Here is a 24,955-nt window from a genome sequence, read left to right as displayed (position 1 = left end):
GGGCACATTCCAGCAGAATTTGAGAGAATCCAATTCCTAATGGTCCTTACAACCTGGAATGAGCCTCAGATAATACAAGCAATAAAAAAATACAAAAAATAATAGTAAAGAAAGGGAATTCAATGTTATGTGATTGCTGTTTATGACTTTAGCAGTTTAGCATTGAAATCAATGGGAAAAATGGAAATGTTCAATTCTGCATTAATTCTGTTTTTTTGTTCTAAAAGCAGAACAGAGAGACCTAATTGAGACGGAAAGCCCAATGCAGATGTGAACACGCAAAAAAGGACTTTTTAGAATAATACATACATAGTTAGGTGTTTAATAATCACAATGATTACACTGTATGTACCATGTAAAACATATTTTTTTCATGATCAGCAGTGAAATATGTCATGTGTTATTGTCAAATCTTAGTAATGGCAGAAATCAGAAAATGAAATAGAAAGAGAAAAAAGCAGTAAAAGTTTGAAAATGTTAGGAAATTGCAACCCAAGACCATGTAATTTAAACCTGAAGTCCCTTCTCTTATTCTAAATGACATACAGATGGTCAACCTCCTTTAAGCGTTGGAAACACAATTGGCCTTTTTATAGTTTTACACACACACACTGGTCATACTAGATTTGTGTCAGCATTTACTTCTCATTGTATATAGTTCACTACTATCAGTTATAATGAAACATGGTACATTGGGAAGTTGAATTAACAAATGAGTGAGACCACTGGAAAAAAAAAGTTGAGTGAGCCCGCCACTTTTAGACCAGTAGAAAAGTTTTATTCTTGTTACAACAGACGTCTTTGTTTTTATCAATCAACCTGTATTTTAAAAATTACTTTATTTAAAAAGCTGCAGTTCCCGACAAAATCATTTTGAAATTTTACTCGTAGCTTTTTAGTAAAATCCATTAAAGAGGACCTGTCACTACTCCTGACATGTCTCTTTAAACAATACACTAACAATTCTAGATCATCTTTTCTCATAACTCTGTGTTGTGCCATTCGTCTGCTATTCTTTATGGGTGTTACCATTATTCTGATTGGCTGGAATCGGCGCACGTGACGGGGCGGAGCTACGCGATGACGCGTAGAAGGGGCGGAGCCAGAACGCCGCTCGTGCCAGACCGAGCCGAAGGCAGAAGAGCCTTCTGCGCAAGCGCGTCTAATCGGGCGAATAGACGCTGAAGTTAGACGGAGCCATGGAGACGGGGACGCCAGCGCAGGGAAGGTAAGTGAATAACTTCTGTATGGCTCATATTTAATGCACGATGTATATTACAAAGTGCATTAATATGGCCATACAGAAGTGTATAACTGCAATTGCTTCTGCGGGACAACCCCTTTAAAATGCAGTGTTTTAACAAAAGGTGTCTGAGAAAGCAGCCTAAATGTCCATTCCATCCACGCCTCTATACATTAGCAAAAATGGAAAGAAATCCAGCTTCTTGGCTCCTTAGATTTGTACAGTCCCATGTAACAGCAGCCGCATGGGCAGGATTTACAAATAGATTGCTTATTGGCTGCAGGATTTTTCAAGTAAAAAGCAGTTTTGCCTGCAAACCCATGCAGCCATTAACATCAGTGTCTGCTGTGCTGTTCCATACAGAACACTGGTGTAACTATAGGGGATGCAGGGGTTGCGGTTGCCCTCGTGCCCTAGAGCCTTAGGGGGCCCATATGGCCTCTCTTCTACATATAGGGAGCCCAGTACTATGAATAAAGAATAAAACATTATAGTTGGGAGCCCTGTTACAGGTTTTCGCATTGCGGCCCAGAAGCTTCAAGTTACGCCTCTGATACAGAGGTATCTAGAAAAAAATAGTAAAATGTTCAATACACATTTTTTTAATAAGGGAGCCTATGGGCCATGGATGCCACTGTGTGCTTGCATATGTAAGGTGAAAGCACCTTAATAAGGAGGAATGTAATTGCATTTTTCTTTATGACATATTAATTCGTTTTTAATACTTTTATTTTTTGTTTTCTCAGTCAACCCCCATTAAAGAACCAGTAAATTGCTTCCCATTTTGTATTCCAAAGACATAACTTTTTAATTTTTTGGTCAATGTGGCTGCCTAAAATCTTGCATTTGCAGGACAAGTTCCAGGTTTTATAGGAACCAATTTTGAGTACATATATTGTATTGAATAAATGTTATTAACTTTTTGCAGGGGGCAAGGGAAAAAAAGCTATTCCACCATAGTTTTATGGGTTGTATTTTTATGATGTTCACCATGTGATATAAATATTATGTTAACGTTACTCTGCGGGTCATTATGATTAGAACACCACCAAATTCATTTAGGTTTTATTATGTGTTACTACAACCCCAATTCCAAAAAAGAAATGTAAAGAAAAAAGAATGTAATGATTTGGAAACCTCATATAACCATATCTAATTGACAATAGAACACATCAGATCAGTGAAAGTGAGATGTTTTTCATTTAAAAAAGCTAAGTCAGCTTTCCATTTTGCTTCTGTCCATTTTAAATGAGCTTTGGCCCAAAGAAGACGTCAGCGTTTCTGGATTGTATTGATATATGGTTTCTTCTTTGCATGGTACAGCATTTGCATTTGGGCATTGCTTGGTGAACGGTGTTCACAGACAATGATATCTGGAAGTATTCCTGAGCCCATGCAGTGATTTGCATTATAGAATCATGCCTATCTTTAATGCAGTGCTGCCTGAGGGCCAGAAATCTCAAGCATCCAATATTGACCATCAACCTTGTCCCTTGTACACATGAATTTCTTTGAATTCTTTGAGATTATGTACTTTAGATGGGATATTCAAACTTTTTGCATTTTTTTTGTTGCAAGTTGAGAAACATTTTTTTGGAATTGGTCCACAATTTTAGATGCAGTTTTTCACAGATTGGTGAACCTCTGACCAGCTTTGATTCTGAAAGACTCTGCTTCTCAACATGTTCTTATAAACAGTCATGTGACTTAGTAGAAAATTGACCCTCCTGCTGTTTTTCATTAGTACCACTTAATTTTTTTTCCACTGCTCCAATTTTGTGAGAGGTGTTGCTGCTTCCAATTTTTAAATGAGTTAATTTTTTTGAATGATTGGGAAAAGTGTCTCACTTTCACCTTCTGATATGTGTTCTATGTTCTATTGTGAATAAGATATTGCTGTATGAGATTTCCATTTAATTGCAGTCATTTTTTTCTTTACATTTATTTACATTTGCCACACGTTGCCACAATGTTTTTGAAACTGGAATTGTACTTTTGCACAATATCAACTTTTTAATTTACAAAAAGTTGGGTTTTTTTCATCACGTTCCAAAACCATAATATTTTTATTTTTCAATTTAGAAGAACTGTGTGAGGACTTGTATTTGGGAGACAACTTGTAGTTTAGTTTTTATTGGCACCATTTTGAGGCTTTTATATTACTTTTTGATTACTTTTTATTCCTGTTTTAGGGAAGCAAAATGAATAGGAAATGTATATTTTGGCATTGTTGAATGGAATTTACTGTGCTGCATAGCGTAATATTTGATAGTATGGGTTGTTATAGATGTGGCGATACCAATTACGTGTATCATTTTTTTCAATATTCAGAGAATTGTGTAAGAAAGAATGGAAGAAACTGTGTTTTACATATTTTCTGTAAAACCAAGTAGATGCTGTGGCCAGCAATGACCAAGGCATTTTCAGGGTTAAACAGCATAAAGAAGTAATTAGATGCGCAAGACACCTATATGTGACAATAGGAGAGCAAATATGTTATCTGATTTAGGGCTATTTCAGACGACCGTATATCGTCTCGGTTTTCACGCCGAGCCGATATACGGTGCCCTTGTCTGCAGGGGGAGGAGGATGGAAAAGCCAGGAGCAGGAACTGAGCTCCTGCCCCCTCTCCGCCCCTTTCCACTATTTGCAATAGGAGGGGGCAAGATGGGGGCGGAGCTAAGTGCCGTCTAAATAAGCCCTTATAATGGGGGGGGGTAATAATAATGTGAACAAAAAATCCATGTTGCCCCTCACCTGGGACAGGGGGGTAGGCAGAAGACTGACAGTTTGTAGCCTAGCATAGCTAGGCTACAAGGCTACAGACAAGCTTTTGGTCTCAATTTAAAGCTTAAAGCATAAGACCAAAGGCATGTCTGTAGGCATAACATAACCAGAGCTACAGCAGTTTGCAGTAAAACAAACTCTGTTTGTCCAAAACTAATGTCATTTTCCTATACAATGAACAGGGCTCAGGGTAATCAGTAGGGATGTTAAAGGGAACCTGTCAGTTTGAACGTGCTGTTCAAATTACAGGCAGTATGTTTTAGAGCAGGAGGAGCTGAGCAGATTGTTATATAATTTTATAGGAAGAGATTCAGTATAAATTTGAGTATGACAACATACCTTGACTGCATACAGAAATAGCTGTCAATCACTAATATGACTAACCATTGAACCTCCTTTGTTGTAACCACATTGCAATCAAGCACTAAGGGTTTCAAACATCCGGCGACAAATATGTGCTTTGGGCCGCCTGCACACGGGCAAATTTGCATTGTGGAATCTGGAGCTGGCATCCGCCTCTGGATTCTGCAGCAAATACCGCCCATTGCATGCTATGGAAAAGCGTCTTTTCCTGCCTACGAGCAGAAATCAATCGCAATTTTCCACTCATGGTGAGAAAATCAGAGCATGCTCTATTTTGAGCCGGATTCCGTGCGGACAATGGAATTGAAGTCAATGGAAGACGTCCGACTCGCAGCCCTTCCGCAATCATCATTGCGGAAAGGTTGCGGGATCCACATCATCGGCTAGCGACGGCACACCCACAGTACTGACTATGAAGACTGCAGACAGGTACGAGGGGTTCACCGGCCTGGCACAGGGGCGGATTCTGCTGCGGGATCCTGCATGCGGAATCCAATCTGGCCGTGTGCAGGCGGCCTTGTTTAGTACACAAAACGTCAAGCAAAAGGGGAAAACACGCATTTATGTACGTTTGCTACACAAACATCTCATCTAGTACACATGTGCTTACCTCTGCTGTCAGAAAAAGATAAAAACAAAAAAATGACTAGACCATGCGCCTTCATAGCTTCTTACGCACAGCGATCACTAGTTTCGCTTTCGGTTTTGATTGCAGACCTGTATAGAAACGCTCAAAAATTTTAATTTTATCTGAAATTACACATAACTGGAAAATAAATTCATTACCTATATCCCCTTTCCACTTACGTTTGAGAGTGAAAATTAGGGCTCGAATAAAAAAGAAAAAAGTCCTTGTAGGTGAGAAGAACAAAAAGCCACAGCACTGGCTGTTCAGTTGAACCAATGAAAGACCATGTATTGACCTGCAAATGGGTGGATTTGAATTGTGGAATCCGGAGCAGGCATCTGCCTCTGATTTCTGCAGCAAATACCGCCCATGTGCATTCGGTGGACTCTGCAACCAATGAACATGTGTTGGGTAGGGATTGTGTTTTCGAATAAAAACCCACCAATGAAACCCCCCCAGCTAGTCGATGCACAATATTGCTCCCAAAAATTTCCTAAGTGATCAAAAAATTAAAGTCATTTGTGTTCTTTGTTGACTATTTCAAGCCACTATTCAGGTGATAGTTATCCCATGTGAAGCCACTGTTCAGCCCAGAATGGACAGATATTTAAATGAATAAAATACAAGTCATACTGAATCTTTTCCAACAAGACCTTATATCAATCTGGTCAACTCCTGCTACTCTATAACATGATGCCTCTATTTTCAATATGGCAGGTTTTCTTTATGGGCTCATTCTAACCAGGTTTATAGAATCCGGAGGTAGTATTTTCACAGCTTAATGCCACCTGGCGTAAGGTCTATGCAACTTGCGGCATGTAAAGGGTTCACAGAGGGAGGGTTCGGGGGGCCGAAAGGTTACCATGGCAACGGGATGCCAGCTACAGGCGTTCTGCTTTGCCATTGCCTATGATCGCTATTGCAAGCGATAAGGCATTGCAGTACAGAACTCCTGCAATGCCTTACTATAACGATCATAGCTGCTATGGATCAGATCCTCTTCAGGGACACAAACAGTGTAAGGCCACATGCAAACGGGTACGCATGGATTCTGTGCGGGAAATCCCGCACGGAAACCTCCCTTCTCCGCTGCTGGCGACTCTGCTGACCCGTCAGAATTATTTTTCTTCTGTAATACGGATGTGCCACCGGCGCATATGCGCAATACAGATATTCCTGTGCCGTCGCCAAGGCAATGACGCAGATCCACGACACTTCTGCAATGCTTATTGCAGAAGTGCCGTGGCATGGACAGCTTCCATCGACTTCAGTGGAAGCCGTCCCTGCATATCCGCTCTTAAAAAGTGCAAGCTGCGATTTTATTTTTGGCATGGAGCGGCCGCAAATAAAATATGCTTGTGCGCGTGTAGAGTGGAATCTCCACGCACAACTATGGTGTCACGTCTGTCTCCTGAGACCTGTGGTTTTACAGGTGCTCTGGAGTTCTCCTGCTCAGGTGTGGGGGATTGTGCTGGCTGGGTGTGTGTGTGTCTCCAGTCAGCCAATCACTCTAGGTCAGTGTACATAAAAGCTGTCTTCCCAGGTGTGGGTGTGGTCAGCTGTCTCTGTTCTCATTCTCTCTCTGTGTGTGATGTGAGCAGGTTCTATGTGTGGTGACTGCAAGAAATGTTTGTGCTTTGTTTGGTTATGTTGCTGGACTCCAGGTTAGTGTAGGGACTACTGGTATTGCTAGGAGCTGTGACGTGGCCTGCTGGCTTCCATATTTTGATCAAAATGTCAACTAATACCTGGCATTCATAGCATTAACATCAGCTACTACTGTTTGCTGCTGTATGGTGTGATCATGGCTCTGTGTGTCTTCTTACTCTGTCCAGTTGTCCCTGTCGGTGGTGGCATGTGTATGTGTCCTATCCAGGGTGTGTGGGTTCCCAGGAATAGCAAGGGCCCAGATCCGAAGACCGCTGGGCCGTCCTTTATTAAGGCCATGTCCCAGCTTAGGCAGGTCCTTGTCATCTTCCTTTGTAGAGATAGAGTGAGGTGTTAATTTGTGGTTGTTTCACCTGGTGTTCCCTATCAATCCGTGGTAATGTTTGTGTGGGCTGGTGCTCACTAGCCCACACGAACGTAACATATGGGCAAATTGAGCAGTGGATCACCATGTGCATGAGGCCTTAGAAAAAAAAAAAATAGTGTAACAAAAAACATGTAAAAAAACTTTGCTCATTTTCTCCTATTTGTATAAACAAAATTAAGAAAACCCCCACATGTTTGGTATCATCATGTCTGTAATGAACTGTACTATAATTTGAGCACACTAGTAATCGGGCGCAGCAAAAGCTGTAAAAATGATGCTATTTGTACCCCAAAATGGTACTAATAAAAACTACAGCTCGTGATGAAAAACAAGCACTCACAGAACTCCATCCATGGAAAACTAAACAAATTATGAGACTTTGAATGCAGCAATGTAAAAATAGTGATTTCCAAAAAAAAGGGGTTTAATTGAGCAAAAGTGAAAAAACCTAAAAAAAATTATGATATTTTTCGTATCGTCATAATCGTACTGACCCACAGAAAAATGTCTTGTGTCATTTATTCTGTATGATTGATGCTGTAAGAAAAATCAATGGCATAATTGATACGCTTTCTCTCTCTGCGCTAAAAAAATATAATAAAAGTTTTACAATACAATATATGCACCCAAAAATGGTACCAAAAGAAACTATAGTTCGCCGCGCAAAAAAACAAGCCCTCATATGGTCGTATTAACTGAAAAATAAAAAAAACTTATGGCTTTTGAAAAGTGGAAGTGAAAATCCCCCCAAAATTGTTGCATCCTCAATGCCAAAATAGGCCATGTCCTTAAAGGGGTTGTCCCGCGGCAGCAAGTGGGTCTATACACTTCTGTATGGCCATAATAATGCACTTTGTAATATACATTGTGCATTAATTATGAGCCATACAGAAGTTATAAAAAGTTTTATACTTACCTGCTCCATTGCTGGCGTCCTCGTCTCCATGGTGCCGACTAATTTTCGCCCTCCGATGGCCAAATTAGCCGCGCTTGCGCAGTCCGGGTCTTCTGCAGTCTTCTATGGAGCCTTTCGTGCAGGATGCCGGCCCCGTGTAGCTCCGCCCAGTCACGTGCCGATTCCAGCCAATCAGGAGGCTGGAATCGGCAATGGACCGCACAGAAGAGCTGCGGTCCACGGAGACAGAGGATCCCGGCGGCCATCTTCAGCGGTAAGTATTGAAGTCACCGGAGCGCGGGGATTAAGGTAAGCGCTCCGGTAAGCTTTCTTTACCTCCCTGCATCGGGGTTGTCTCGCGCCGACCGGGGGGGGGGGTTGAAAAAAAAAAAAACCCGTTTCGGCACGGGACAACCCCTTTAAGGGGTTAATACTCACCTGCCTCTGCTTTTGAGTGCTTTCAGACAGCAAATTCACCACTCATTCAGGATGTGCTCTCACTGTCCTCTCATTGTTATGTATATAATGAGAGTGCAGTGCATGTACATGCTGACGGAGTTTGTTCTGCCCGAAAAGCAGCAAATTTGCTGGCTGACTGCCCCAGAATGGGGAGGCAGGTGAGTATAAAAATAGGACCCCTGACTCGGGAATGCTCCTATGAGACCATTAATTTAGATTATGAGTTTCAAAGGACCTGACAGGTTTCCTTTAAGTAAGTTGAAAACAAATTCAAAACCTTTGCCTATATGACGTCACTGCACAATGTACAAGTCGATAGGTGCAGATACATTATGCTGATGACTTGTACTCTAGGTGATAGAGTAGAAGTAATGAAATGTAAGATTTGTTGGTTTATTGCTTCTCACTGTTAACTTTTCTCACCATTAGGTGTCAGCATTGCCTACAAGTGCAAACAGCTAAGTAATGGCTAACAGTGTCAAACTTGGTAAAATTAATGTCAAGTGATCCCTTGTCATGATGTAAATGAGCTACACATCCAATATGACAATCATTATAGGTGACTATGTGGCATTAGTCCACCAATGCCACTATAATTCTTAAAAAATAAATAAAATAACACTAACATTTGTCTAGGGAATAATGCACATACCAATATCAATAGGTCACTTATAGAGGTGTATGGACATCTACTATACATATACCTCCAATTTCAATTTTGGAAGCCTCCATTTTTTTTCTGTTCTACAATGGCAAAATATTATTGGCATGTTCCATCAGCTGCCATTATGTACAAAAGTATTCCCCTCTAAAAACATTGCTTCTAAAAGAGTATATTTCCATACTGTTATGTTTGTGTGGGCAAGTGAGCACCGGGCCCCACAGGAACGTTACCCTAGATAGGGATCACCAGGTGAAACAACCACCGATTAACACCTCTCCCTATCTTCTACAAAGGAAGATGACAATCACCTACCTAGGCGGAGACATTGCCCCAATAAAGGGTGGCCCAGCGGTCTTCAGATCTGGGCCCTTGCTGCTCTTAGCAACCCACGCTAGGATGCATACACATGGTATCCAAGGAGGCGGCAGCATCAACGGTGTAGAGATTGTAAAAAAAAGGGTTTTATTGCTCCATAAAATGGCGACGTTTCGACTTAATCTAAGTCTTTTTCAAGTCTTTCTCTACACTGTTGATGCTGCCGCCTCCTTGGATACCATTGCATTTATTTGGGGTTTGGTTCATGACCCCACAGGTGGCTTGGCATATACAGACTGGAACCTCTGCACTGAAGTGCATGTGTTAGGTGTGCTGCGGGACTTTCCTATTTCTAGGATGCATACACATGCCACCACCGACAGGGACAATTGGACAGGATAAGGAGACACAGAGAGCCATAATCACACCATACAGCAGCCAATACACAAACACTAGTAGCAGATGTTAATGCTATAAATGCCAGATATTAGTTGACATTTTGACCAAAACATGGATGCCAGCGGGCCACGCCACAGCTCCCGGCAGTACCACTAGTCCCTACACTAACCAGGAGTCCAGCGACATAACCAAACAAAACCGAAAACACAAACCTTTCTTGCAGCCACCACACATAGAACCTGCTCACACCTCAGAGAGAGAGAGCGAGAGCAGAGAAAGCCAACCACACCCACTTCTGGGAAGACAGCCCCCATGTGTACCGACCTGGTGTGATTGGCTGACTGGAGACACACACACACCCAGCCAGCACAATCCCCGACACCTGAGCAGGAGAACTCCAGAGTACCTGTAAAACGACAGGTCTCAGGAGACAGACGTGACGCATGCATAAGATAGTAACATAGTATGTTAGGCTGAAGGGAGACAATGTCTATCTAGTTAAGTCTGTTTTAACCCCCCCTTGTTGATCCAAAGGAAGGCAAAAAAAAACAATGAGGCAGAAGCCAATTTAGCCTATTTGGAGGAAAAAAATTCTTCCCTACTCCATAATAGCAGTTTGAATAATCCCTGGATCAATGATTTGATAGTTCCTACCTGACTCCAAGACCCAGATTAACAACCCCGCTGGTTATTTAATATCTTTATCCTGTAATATCATAGCATTCTAGAAAGACATCTAGTCCCCTCTTAAATTCCACTATGGATTTTGCCATCCCCACATCCTCAGGCAGAGAGTTCCACAGTGTCACTGCTCTTACAGTAAAGAACCCCCTTCTATGTTGGTGATGGAACCTTTGTTCCTCTAGACGTAGAGGATGCCCTCTTGTTATCGTCGCAGTCCTGTGTATAAACAGATCGTGGGAGAGATCCTTGTATTGTCCCCTAATGTATTTATACATAGTTATTTGGTCGCCCCTTAACCGTCTTTTTCTAGGGTGAATAATCCCAATTTTGAAAGCCTCTCTGGGTATTCTAGTCCTCCTATTCTGTTTATTAATTTAGTCACCCTTCTTTGAACCCCCTCAAGCACTGCAACATCTTTCCTGAGCACCGGTGTCCAGAACTGTACACAGTATTCCATGTGAGGCCTGACAAGTGCCTTATATAGTGGAAGAATAATGTTCTCATCTCTCGCCTCTATACCTCTTTTAATGCACCCCAATAAGGCACCCAATAGAGCCAATAAGGCAGTACAATGATATTTTTTTCTTATTGTTATATTTGTTTTTGACAATTGCATGAGAATTTCATGATGGTTATCAAAGAAGCACTCCAGGTTAATCTGTCACAGTATCACTGACGTCTACTTTGAAGAATCCAGTTCTGTAGCTCAACCTCCCCCCCCCCCTCTATTTTCGGGACTAATTTCTGTCCCGGGACCTGTTTTTTTTTATTTGCCAATGTCCCTTAACCATTCCTCATAGGAAATGATTTGCAGACCACTCATCTTGCTGATAACTCTTCTCTAAACTTGCTCCAGTTTGTCTTTTTTTTAAATTGGAGTGCCCAGAACTGGACACAGTATTCCAGATGATGGTTATGAAAATTAGCGTTCAGAATTGTTTAAATTCCAGTGCTCCAGTGGGTATTTGAACGTAAATCTGTTTGCCTTACAGATTGTCCCGTGTAAATGGGGCGCAAGGAAGAGTAGAGGAAGATAATTACCTCACGTGATCTTGATTGTATGTTTCTCTAAATACATCTCAGAATTGTGTTTGCCTTTTTGGCTGCTGCATCACATTGTTGACTCATGTTCAGTCAGTGATCTGTTAGTATACCCAAGTCTTTTTCACATGTGCTGCTGCTTAACTCAATTCCTCCCATTTTTTATGTACTGTTTAAATTTTTCTTACCCAGATGTAGGACTTTACATTTCTTCCTGTTAAATACCATTCTGTTAGTCGCCACCCATCTTTTCGAATCCTGTCTCTATCTTCTCTAGTGTTAGTTATCCCTCTTAGCTTTGTGTCGTTAACAAATTTGATCATTTCCCCCTCAATTCCTTACTCTAGATCATTTATAAAAATGTTGAACAACACTGGGCCTAGGACAGAGCCTTGTGGTACCCCACTTAAGACATTCTTCCAATTGGATGTGCCGCCATTTATGACCACTCTTGAGTACGATCACTCTGGCAGTTGTGAATCTACCAAACAGTTGCCTTATCAATCCCATATTTTGTCACTTTTTCAATAAAGATGGTATGAGATGCTTTGTCAAATGTTTTACTAAAGTCAAGATATACTATATCTACTGCATTTCCCTAACCAACCTATTCGGTGATTCTGTCATAGAAGGAAACTAGATTAGCATGGCATGACTTCTTTGTTGCAAACCCATGCTGTCTCTGGTTATTTACTCTATTCTCACCCAAGTACTTGCATACAAGCTGTTTAATAATTTGTTCAAAGATATCTCCCAGTATAGAAGTCAGGCTTACAGGCCTGTAGTTTCCTAAGTCCACCTACTTCCGTTTTTTGAAAATAAGGGCAACATTTGCTCTCCTCCAATCTTCTGGGACTTCTGTTTTCCAGGAATTTTCAGATTGCAGCAAGTGGTTAAGCAATTCTCTCTGCTGCTTCGAAAATCTCATTTCACTATATTTTCTAATCTTCTTGGACATTTCTGTTCTCAAGAACATCCAGCCATTGGATCCTTCCTACCCTCTTTCTGAGTTTATTAAAATCTGCCTTTCTGAAATCCAACCTTGAAGTGTGAGTCCTCTAAGGTTTTCCTTCCCTTGTTATCCAAAACTCAATGATGGCATGATGACTGCCTCCTAAGGTCCCAGCCACCCGTACTTCCTCAACCATTTCCACCCTGTTGGTAAGAATTAGGTCCAAGATAGCAGATCCCCTTGTTTTCTCTTCTACCTTTTGGAAGATAAAGTTGTCAGCAAAAGTGGATAAGAATTTGTTGGACCCATTACTTTTACCTGAGAGAGATTCCCAACAAATGTCTGGTTAGTTAAAATCTCCCATGATCACTATGACATGCTTTTCTGAGTATCTCACCATGTAGTGATGTAGAAAGAGATCATCTATATCATCTGCTTGTCCAGGTAACTTATAGTAAATGCCTACAATAGTGATCTTTCTGTTCTCTCCTTGTATTCTTACCCAATTTCTACAGAACTACCATTCTTTGAAGCATGAATCTCTGTGGAGATTAAGGTTTTCCTAACATACAATGCAACACCTCATCTCCTATTATTATGTTTGCTTTTTAGAAATAAGTTGTATCCTTCAATCATTGTATTCCAAGTATGTCTATAATCCCATCAACTTTCCGTGATGCCTATGACATCATATTTCTTTTCCTGTGTTAGGAGCTCTATTTTTCCTTGTTTGTTTCCCATGATCTGTGCATTTGTGTAGAAACATTTTAGTTTGTGATCAGTGTCTCTAACTCCTCTACTTTCCTTCTGACTTTTTTGTATTTGCTATTAGAAGTGGAAAGAGAAAACAAAGTTCTTGGTTGTGTTGCTTAGCTGTATATTTTTGCCTAGCCTTTCACTTTACTTACGGACAGGCCGCAGATCGGAAGGTTTCCATTGACTTCAATGGAAGCCATCTGTGCAGGAACTGCAGTAAAATGGAGCATGCTGCGATTTTTCATCCATGAGCAGAAACTGCAATTGGTTTTCGCTTGTGTACATGAAAAATCTTTTTTCATAGCATGTTATGGAGGGTTATTGCTGCGGAATCGGAAGCAGAATGCACACTCCGTATTCCGCAGCAAAAATCCTCCCGTTTGCATGAGGTCTAAAGTAGCTATCCTGTATTGGGTTCAAGATTAGAGATGAGTGAGTATAGTCGCTAAGGCACATTACTCGATCGAGTAGTGCCTTAGCCGAGTATCTCCCCGCTCGTCTCTAAAGATTCGGGGGGGGGGGGGGGGGCGGGGAGCGGCGGGGGAGAGCAGGGAGGAATGGAGGGGAGATCTCCCTCTCTCCTGCCGTCTCCCCGCCGCAACTCACCTGTCACCCGCACCGGCCCACGAATCTTTAGAGACGAGCGGGGAGATACTCAGCTAAGGCACTACTCGCTTGAGTAATGTGCCTTAGCGAGTATACTCGCTCATCTCTATTCAAGATCTGTAATGAGATAATGACATCCATTTTATTTTACAAGCTGCATATGGAATTCAATTTTTTTATATAAATGTCATTATTTTAGAAAATATTCATGCAAATTGGAGCTTTCTAAGCATATGATCACACAAGTTAGAATTTGTTGCAGAATTTGCAGCAGAAAATTGGTTTCATATATCTGAAAATGGTTGTTTCTGCAGCGTGTACACTAATTTTACAAGCCTCATTCACATATATGGAACATAAAATCTGCCATGTATGAATATAACCTAATTGAATGCAACAGGTATTTGTGTATTTATGCAGCATTCTAATTCCAGACATTTACAGAATCCAAATTATTTCTATTTCCCTATCTAGAGGAAAAGCATCAGGATAAATTTCATTAATATTCCATGATCTAAACCACCTAATGGTAGTTGGTTTTAGGAAATCCTATGCAAATAGGTAGAGAAAACTCCGGCTCTATGAAAGAATCTTCTTCATTCAAACTTAAAGAAAAGGCATTAAGAAGTAAAGTTATCTGCACATGACTCTGTGCCCACAAAGTTGGTTTGGCACTCGATGCATCTGTAACTGTGTTCTAATTCACTCACCGTAAACTAAAATCTTTAAAATGTTGAGGTACTGAAAGACAAAGTATAGGAAGATGCCAAACTTTTTCATTTATTCAGTGATTAAAGGGGTTGTGCGGCCAATTAATAAAAAGGCTCAAAAAGGTGTAAAATAAGAGATTCCTTGCTGCTCCCATTCCAACGCTTCCCAGGACCCCCATTGGTCTCTACTTCTTGTTCACTCTCCACATGGACATGTCAAGAGGGATCAGGAGAGACCAGCATGGGAACCAAGAGACATTGCAATGGGAGTGGCAGAGAATCGATAAGGTGAGTATGACTTATTTTATTATTATTATACACTATTCTTAGCTTTCTTAAAAAAATTGTAATAACCCGGAGACCCCCTTTTAAGCTTCATTTGAAAACATGAGAAAATCTAAAAGACTGTGTGTTGGATTATGCATAGCAATGAATTGGAGAAATTATTGTTCATAGAAACATTTATAGCACAAAAAGCTCTTGGTGTATTTAGTGTATGAATGTTGTAAGCCCATTATCCCCTTGTCAGGAAAGCTGTGCTTTTTAGCTTGTTTTTCATTGCCTTTTGGGAAGTTTGTGGTTGGAACCATTCACTATTTCTTTGTGAATGGCTGTTTGAGACTGTTTAATGTTGCACAGGAAAGGCTTTGGCTGCAGCATATTGTCCTTGCTCCAGTGGAATTCCCTGGCTAAACTGTCATTGTAATTTAGGAACCGGTATAATAATTGACGAATAAATGCAGAAGCTGAGAAGTTGCTGAGTGCCAAAGTAATTATTTTGCAATTAAAATTCAACTAAGTCGTTTTGTTTTTTTTCCAGGAACACGGAAGGAAAAAAAACCTTGCAAGGTGTTATTTACTGAGAAAGAATTAAGGCAACGGCTGACACCAAAGCAATATCATGTCACCCAAGAAAAGGGGACAGAAAGGTGAGTTACATCACAAACAATTGGCATTGGTTAAGGTGGAAACATAATGTTAGGAAAGTAAACAATGGTGGAAATGGAAAGAGAATTTTTTTGTATTGTTTTTCAAAGTAAAGTGCAAGGATTATTATGGGGCATCCATTTATCTGTGAAACTAATTACATTAAAATACAGAAGGAAATTGGATTTTTTACCATTTTTTTCTATTTCTCCCTGTTTAAAAAAATTTAAAGAATCTGTAGCCCATTAAAACCTACGTGGTTAAAGAAAAAAACAACAACATATTTTTGCAAAGTATAAAATGCTAAGAAAAAGCATTCTTAGGCCGTATTCACACGACTGTATTTATGCCGGTATTTAGCCGCGTAAAAAACGCCCAAAAATCGTGACCATCCAAACCATTGGATTCCAATGTTTTCACTCAGATATGAGGGATTATTGGTCATGTAAAAAAAATCACGCTGGGAAAAGTAGCACATTGGTGACTGTTTTCGGTCTCGATTTTATATGCCATGTCAAAAGATAGGTATCGCCCTATCTTTTGCCGAAATGCGTAGGAAACTCCCATAGACTTCTATGAAAGTGAAAAAAAAGGAGGGTGAGGGAGTTATCCTGTGTACAATGATCAATGGTTTTCAACGCTGTAGTGTATTTTTTTGCCCATATGCAGCAGCCGCCCGTGTGAATGGCATGAAATATACTAATTAAGATCAGGACTTGATTGCGGCAATTCTTCATTCATGCAATTGTACAGCGCAAACAAGCTAATGAAAAATGCATACGGTCATGTGAATAAGGCCTTAGGCCCCCTACTCGCATGTATTTGTGCGCGCCTGAACGCTGTGTATTGGCAGAAGCAACTATGCTTTTTTGCATGCACATTGGTGTATTTTACTGTAGTTTTTCAGTGTGCAAGGCATATTCATTTGCACATGGCAAACAAAGACGTACAGATTGAAATAGCTAATTAGTGTCATGAGTTCCAGATGTGTTCTTTTTCCTTCGTAGTTACGCAGTGTTTCAAGCATCTCCTTGAATATTTTGCGTGTATTTGTGCATCCCCATTGACTTCTATGGGGACTTTTGGTGCGCAAATGCGCAGGAAAATAGAGCATGCTGCATTTTTTTTGTGCAACCAGAAAAATTCCGCTCATATGAACAAACCCATTGAAATTAATGAGTTCTATTTTCTGAATCAGAGATTTTGCATGCACAAATACGCCCCTGTGAAGGGGGCCTTTGAATGATACATTCGATAAGTTGAAAGGGCGCTGAGAACACTTAGGCATCGCAGGACTTTGGTCATGAGAGAGTTATATAGTACCAACATACCACACAGTGCTGTGCACAGAGAATAAGTATTCATATGAGTTCCTGGCCTGAGTAGTAGCTTACAATTTTCCAAACTCACTCACATCCACTACTTCCAATTTCGTAGAAACGTATTGTTTAACCTTTTTTAAACAGTTTTAGCATGTGGCAGAAACCTAAAAAGAGCTTGAAGGAAATGCATGCCAGCATTGCAGGAAAATACTAATTTCATATACATACATAGGATTATCTCTGCCTTTTTTTAATACAAATTGAATTATGGAGGTAATATATAGTATTATGTTGTGTTTAGTCGCGCAATTGCTAAAGCCACCGTTAGGCGAATCAAATAAAATGGCGAAGACACGCTTGACATTTGAGCAATGCAAGACCATCTTGAAGTGGTATTGGAAATCTGAGAATGTATGGGTGTTAATGGTGACCACTTTGAGTACCTAATGTGATTGCAGAAGTCAAACATGACTTACAGCGATCCTTTGATGTCTATATAACTCTGGTAAATAAAGCTTTTATGCAGATATTTTTCATGTTGAAGTGTGTATACATTTTCTGGGCCACCCTGTAGATATTGCACCTGGTAGAAGCTAAAACCAAGACTCAGGTGCCTAACACTGAACTGCAGAAATAACAATTCCAAAATACCATGTTTTGCCCTTTGTTTTGATGATAACTTCCAGAAACTTAATTTTAATTTCCGTAAGCTTGAAGAATCCTTTAGAAAGCTTTTTCCCAATGTAATGCAGACACAAGATGTCATAAAACAACCTGCATCTGCTAACATGTCAGTAGGGTCAGCAAAAGGAAATCACCCACAGCACTACAATTTAATATCCGAAATGAAACACTGCATCCTATCAAAAACATGCAATCTTCTACTTCAAGCATAATGGCAACATCATAATGCAGCAGTCCCTGAAGAGTAAGTAAGGGTACAGTGTAAAATGCTGCTGTAGTCTTCAAAAGAAAACCAATATGACTACTACTGTGTTTCCCCAAAAATAGACCTACCCTGAAAATAAGCCCTAACCTGATTTTTTGGGGATTTAAAATAAGTCCTAACTGCATTACATTAAAAAATCAATATATTACCTAGCAGGCGTGGTCTAGTCCTCCCGTTGCTTTCCGGAGCTCCGGCGTGCTTGCTTGCAGTCCTTGGCCGCCCACAGAAGATTGCTTCCTGGTTTCGGGATTCATAAATCCCGCCTCCAGGAAATGATGGCTCTGATTGATTCTCGAGCATGCTCAGCTAATAAATGGAGTGCTCGATGAACCAATCACAGCCATCGCATTGGTTTATTGAGCACTGCATTGATTGGCTGAGCAGCGCTCGAGAACCAATCAGAGCCATTGCTTTCTGGAGGTGGGATTTATGAATCTTATAACCAGAAAACGATCTTCTGTGGGCAGCCGAGGACTGCAAGAAGCGTACTGGCGCTTCAGAGAGCAGCAGGAGAACCTAGACCAAGCCTGCTAGGTAAGTATAATGAGGCACCCCCAAAAAATAAGACCTAGTGCCTCTTTTGGGGCAAAAATTATTATAAGACAGGGTATTACCTGCACCACAAGCCACACTAGAAAAGCAGCAGGATCTTAGGGAGGTAAACAAGTGGCTCAAAAGTTGGTTTAAGAAGGAGAGGTTTGGGTTTCTGAAGAACTAGGCTGACTTTGCTGTCGTCTACAGGCTCTACTGTAGGGATGGGCTGCATCTCAATGGGGAGGGTGCAGTTGTGCTGAAGGAGAAGATGGCTAGAAGGCTGGAGGAGGGCTTAAACTAGGGAAAGGTGGGGAGAGCAAAAAGAAGCAGGGGCGTAGACATTGTAGATAGGGACCTGGGACCAAGTAATGGGAATGGGGGTCGAGCAGAGGGTGGGGTTAGTACAATTAGAACTGACAGAACAGCTAATCGTACCATTAGTAGCGCAATGAATATAAAGAACAACAATCACCATATAAATTGTATGCCAACGAATGGAAGAAGTCTGATCAGTAAAGTGGGTGAGCTCGAAGTGAGAATGTCTGATGAAAATTACCATATAGTGGAAATAACGGAAACATGGCTTGATAATACGTGTGATTGGGCGGTGAATTTATAGGGCTATAATTCTCTTCAGAAGAGACCGTGGAATTCAGAAAAGGGGAGGGGTATGTCTGTATGTTAAATTGTACTTAACGCTGAGGCTACGAGAATATATAGATGTAGGAGATGATCGCGTGGAATCCCTGTGGGTAGAAATACAGGGAGAAAAAAATAACAAAATCCTGATATGCATTTTCTAGAGGCCACCAAAAGCAACAGAAGAAACTGAAATCTTATTATTAAGGCAAATAGAAGAGGTGTCAAACCGCAATGAAGTAATTATTATGGGGGACTTTATTTATCTGGATATAATATGGGAAGACGAAACCTGCAAATCTCACAAGGGTGATAAGTTCTTGAGAACAATTAAAGATAACTACCTTACCCAACCTGTGCGGGAGCCAACTAGAGGAAGGGCTACTCTGGACTTATTAATAACTAACAAACCAGACAGAATCACTGGGGTGCAGGTGGAGGGAAACTTGGGAAATGGTGTCGACAATATAATTAATTTCCAGCTCTCATTCAATAAGAAGCCTTATCAGGGAGCAGCAAAAAAAGTAAACTTTAGTAAAGCTAAATTTGATCAGCTCAGAACTACTATCGGTAACATTAATTAGGACAACATCCTCATAAATACCAGTACAGGCGACAAATAGGAAAAGTTTAAAAACATCCTAATTACCTTATGTGAGTTCATACTATTTAAAAATAAAAGAACTACAAGTAGAAAGAAACCAATGTGGCTTGACAAGACTGTAAGGAGGACAATAAAAAAAAAGAAAGCATTTAAACTACTAAAACAAGAAGTCAGAGAAGAAGCGTTAAAATCATTCAGGGAAAAAAAGAAATCATGTAAAGAAAATATAAAAATTGCTAGGGAGGAGGCAGAAAGACTGATCTCCAAAGAGAGCAAAAATAACCCTAAACTATTCTTCAATTATATAAACCGTAAAAGGATCTGCACTGAGAGCACTGTCCCTTTAACAAATAATGCAGGAGAAATCATAGAAAATGATGGGAGGAAGGCAGATCTATTAAATAGTTTCTTTTCAAGTGTATTCACGAATGAAAAAGAAATGTAACACGAGATGCAGGGGAATAAAACGACCCCCTCACCCACTAAATATTGCATGCATAACACAGCAGGAAGTACAAAGCTGGTTAAAGAGGATTAAAATTGATAAATCGCTGGCCCTAGATGGAATACACCCAAGGGTTTTAAAGGAGATGTCCCGCGCCGAAACGGGTTTTTTTTTTTTTAAACCCCCCCCCCGTTCGGCGCGAGACAACCCCGATGCAGGGGTTAAAAAAACCACCCGCACAGCGCTTACCTGAATCCCGGCGGTCCGGTGACTTCAATACTTACCGCTGAAGATGGCCGCCGGGATCCTCTATCTTCGTGGACCGCAGCTCTTCTGTGCGGTCCACTGCCGATTCCAGCCTCCTGATTGGCTGGAATCGGCACGTGACGGGGCGGAGCTACACGGAGCCGGCATCCTGCACGAAAGGCTCCATAGAAGAAAGCAGAAGACCCGGACTGCGCAAGCGCGGCTAATTTGGCCATCGGAGGCCAAAAATTAGTCGGCACCATGGAGACGAGGACGCTAGCAACGGAGCAGGTAAGTAAAAAACTTTTTATAACTTCTGTATGGCTCATAATTAATGCACAATGTATATTACAAAGTGCATTATTATGGCCATACAGAAGTGTATAACCCCACTTGCTGCCTCGGGACATCTCCTTTAAGGTAACTAAGTGACATGATTGCTAGACCACTATTTCTTATATTTATGGACACTATTGAGATCAGGGTTGTACCACTGGATTGGCGCATTGCCAATGTGGTTCCAATATACAAAAGGGGTCTAAAAGAGAGCCTGGTAACTACAGGCCGGTTTGTCTCGCTTCAATAATTGGAAAAATATTTAAGGGGTTTCTGAGAGACGCCATCCTAGAATACCTCAAGGAAAACAACTGCATAACTCCTCATCAGCATGGGTTCATGAAGGGTCAATCTTGTCAGACCAATTTGATCAGCTTCTACTATGAAGTAAGTTCTAGGCTGGACCTGGGAGAGTCTATTGATCTCGTATATCTGGATTTCTCTAAAGCATTTGACACTGTGCTGCATAATAGGTTGATAAAATGAGAAAGCTCGGACTGGTCGAAAACGTATGTATCTGGGTTAAGAACTGGCTCAAAGATGGAAAACAGAGGGTGGTAATAAATGGTTCGTACTCTGATTGGGCCACCGTTGCTAGTGGGGTGCCACAGGGCTCAGTACTAGGCCCCATTCTGTTCAATATATTTATCAATGACCTGACAGAGGGATTGCACAGAAAAATATCAATATTTGTAGATAATACTAAATTATACAAGACAATTAATACAACAGAGGACAATGTACGGCTACAAACTAGATAAACTGGAGACTTGCGTAGAAAAATGGCAAAGAAAGTTCAATGTTGATAAATGTAGGGTTATGCACATGGGCAGGAGAAACGGATGTCACCAATACACACTAAATGGGGTACTGCTAGGGAAAAGTGATATGGAAAAAGACCTGGGGGTACTAGTGGACTGTAGACTTAACTGGAGCAATCAATGCTAATCAGCTGCTGCAAAAGCAAATAAAGTCTTGGGGTGCATTTAAAGAGGTATAGCGGCAAAGGTTGAGAATATCATTCTTCCACTATATAAGGCACTAGTCAGGCCCTACATGGAATACTGCGCACAGTTCTGGTCACCGGAGCTCAGGAAAGATGTTGCAGTGCTGGAGGGGGCTCAAAAAGGGCAACTAAGTTAATAAATGGAATGAGAGGACTGGAATACCCAGAGAGGCTATCAAAATTGGGATTATTTACCCTGAAAAAAAGACGGTTAAGGGGCGATCAAATAACTATGTATAAATACATGAAGGGACAATACAAGGATCTCTTCCATGATCTGTTTATACCCAGGACTGTGATGGTAACTAGAGGGCATCCTCTACATCTAGAAGAAAGCAGGTTTTATCACCAACACAGAAGGGGGTTCTTTACTGTAAGAGCAGTGAGACTGTGGAACTCTCTGCCTGAGGACATGGTGATGGCAAAATCCATAGAGTAGTTTAAGAGGGGACTAGATGTCTTCCTAGAGCGCTATGATATTACAGGATAAAGACATTAGGTGACCAGCGGGGTTGTTTATCTGAAATGTTGATGCAGGGATTACTCTGGCTGGAAGAAAAAAATTTTTCTCCGAATGAGCTAAATTGAGTTGCGTTTTTCTTTTTTTGCCTTCCTCTGGACCAAAAGGGGGGGGGGGGGGGGTGTTGAAACAGGCTGAACTAGATGGAGATTGTCTTCATTCAGCCTAACATACTACGTTACTATGCTATTATTTTCAGGGAAACCTGGTATGTCAACTCTCACAGGTGTGTTAAAACACTATAAATATCAAATCGCCTATGTTCTGTATCCATGCGTAACTGCATAACTAGGCAGATCTACAATTCAAACTACGTGTGGGAAAGATAGGGCAGGACCTATCTTCCTGCATTTTTTTCAAACTCCTGAGCTATGGTGCGGAGTGTGAAAAGCCTGGGGAGGGGAGAAAAAAGTCGTTCATGCGCTACTACGCTCCATAGTAGAGGGCGTAGTTCTGCATATGGCTGTCTGAAACCTCCCTTATTCCACCAAACAGATCTCATCGGTAAACTGCTAGCTCGTGGCTACTTATGTGTGACTTCTACTTCCTGAGCTGAACTCAGTTTTCAGAGCTGAAGGGAGAAGATTGTGGGCAGCATGAACAGTCTTTACTGGCCCGTTACCGCTCTCCTTCCTGGATCGGCTTCTGACTGGTTGGCACACAGCCTCCCCACATTCCAATAAATGGATAGAAATAAAAAAAAGTGAATAGAATTTTTGGCTTGACTGTAGAGTACTATTCAGGAGTTATTAATTTTCTCTCTGTCTATCTTACAGACAAATAGTTCTTTATTATGTATAAGAGTGAGTGCTTTGGGGTTTAATTATGTACTGAATCTCTTTTATTATAGCATTTATTGCTACCTTCTCTACCGTCATACTACTTTCCACCCGTCTTCTACGTCTTGCCAATATGTGTTGAGTATGTTGGCAACAAATGGGAAACAGATGAAGGGGAGTATAGATGCAGGATCAGACTACACAGTAGTTTGTGGAAAATTAAAATGGTGATGCATAGGAGCCGTAGACATGAAATCAACAAGTTGCAAAGCCTTTTCCATTTTAGATGCATTGGAACAATAAAATAAAAATAGTTTGCGGAGGTGAACTTAGCCTATCAGTGCACATACTACCATGGAAATCATCTCTGCTGCTGAATAGATATCTGGATGCAGAGACCTTTTGTGATTTGGTTGTCAGTCAGAAGACAGGCTTTTTTGTCCCAGTTTTAAGCTCTTTTGTAAAAGGGAATCTTTCACCTTGGAACAGCACCATAAACTAAGTTATGGTGCTGTTCAGGGATGTGACAGGGAGTCGGGGAGGTTTTTTTAATTTATATGCACCCGCTCTCCTGTTGCCGTGATGTCCGCCAGTGAATTTCTCGCATGGCGTGAAAATCTGACTCTTTTTAAACTGCTGTGTGCATGCTTTCCCATAGACTTCTCTAGTACCCTGTTGTACCGCCTCTAGCTTGGATACAAGATGTGATACCGGGGGGCATGCAGGCTCTAGTACCCTGCTGGGACGCCTCTAGCTTGGATACAAGATGTGATACAGGCAGGCATGGATATATATAGGCTCTGTATGGTATCCTGCAGAATATCGCTACACATTTGCTGTAACTGAGCCTCTAGATCGTGCAAACTCATGCCCTTTCCAAGTTGGAGCCTCCATGCCCGCCCATATCACATCTTGTATCCAAGCTTGAGGCGGTACAACAGGGTACTAGAGCCTCCATGCCTGCCTGTATCACATCTTGTATCCAAGCTAGAGACGGTACAACAGGGTACTAGAGCCTCCATGCCTGCCCGTATCACAGCTTGTATCCAAGCTAGAGGCGGTACAACAGGGTACTAGAGCCTCCATGCCCGCCCATATCACATCTTGCATCGAAGCTAGGGGCGGTACAATAGGGTGCTAGAGCCTTCATGCCTGCCTGTATCACATCTTGTATCTAAGCTATAGGCGGAACAACAGGGTACTAGAGCCACCATGCCTACCTGTATCACATCTTGCATCCAAGCTAGAGGTGGTACAACAGGGTACTAGAGCCTCCATGACCGCCCATATCACATCTTGTATCCAAGCTAGAGGCGGTGCAACAGGGTACTAGAGCCTCCATGTCTGCCTGTATCACATCTTATATCCAAGCTAGTGGCGGTACAACAGGGTACTAGAACCACCATTCAAGTGTTCTCTTTTTCTCAAAACATTATCCTTTTGCTCTGATATTGTAATCACTTACTTTTATCAATGTTGCAATCACATAGAAAGTTTCATGCAATTCCAACAACTTCTTCTAGTTGCTTGATTTTTTTTGACAAGGAGTGTATTTTAGACAGTGTATTGCAGAGTAGTGAGGGATCCCACACTGGTTTCTTGATTTAAGCCAAGTAGCTTGCAGGTTCTGTTTACGCAGGTACCAGAGTCAGTCTAAAGGAGGAGACTGTTCTGGGGTCCGTATAAATGGTTAGGCTTGGTTCTATATTATTGGCTGTGTTCTGTATACTTAGAGGGGACAACAAGTGACAAGTACTAATGCAGTGTGTGTTCACAGAACTGCTTCTTATAGAAAACCCTGGTTCACAGCTCCATGTAAAAACAGTTTTCATTCTTTTAGTAAATAGGGGGTGTTCTATGCCATGGGGGAGTTGTGAGGAAAAAAAATAGCCAGTCTCGCATGCAGTCACCTTACCATGATCCGTATGTCAGTCCGCTGCTTGTGTGATGTCCTGTACTCTGAACACATGGTTAGCTTCCTACTCCTCCCTGTAGTATGAGGCTTCTCACATCACATGGCTGTGGTCTCCCTCTGTCCTTGGAGCAGGGGCGTAGCCAAAGACTCATGGAACCGGGTGCAAAAGTTTATCTTGGGGAAACCCTCACTTCTC

General features: G+C 41.3%; 1 protein-coding gene across 2 annotated transcripts in view; it reads left to right on the top strand.

Annotated features, from left to right (window-relative positions):
* MSRB3 (methionine sulfoxide reductase B3) overlaps positions 1-24,955 on the top strand; it is a 136,902-nt gene that overhangs the window by 48,302 nt on the left and 63,645 nt on the right. For both annotated transcript variants that reach the window (XM_066591572.1, XM_066591573.1), the window contains one exon: positions 15,358-15,466. In XM_066591572.1, coding sequence (XP_066447669.1) covers positions 15,358-15,466 — 109 coding nt within the window. The remainder of the gene's footprint in view (positions 1-15,357; positions 15,467-24,955) is intronic.

The sequence above is a fragment of the Eleutherodactylus coqui genome, chromosome 2 (genome assembly GCF_035609145.1).
Source record: "Eleutherodactylus coqui strain aEleCoq1 chromosome 2, aEleCoq1.hap1, whole genome shotgun sequence".
NCBI classification, from domain to species: Eukaryota; Metazoa; Chordata; class Amphibia; order Anura; family Eleutherodactylidae; genus Eleutherodactylus; species Eleutherodactylus coqui.
The sequence above is the reverse complement of the archived record's forward strand: the minus strand, read 5'-3'. Positions and strand labels throughout refer to the sequence as shown.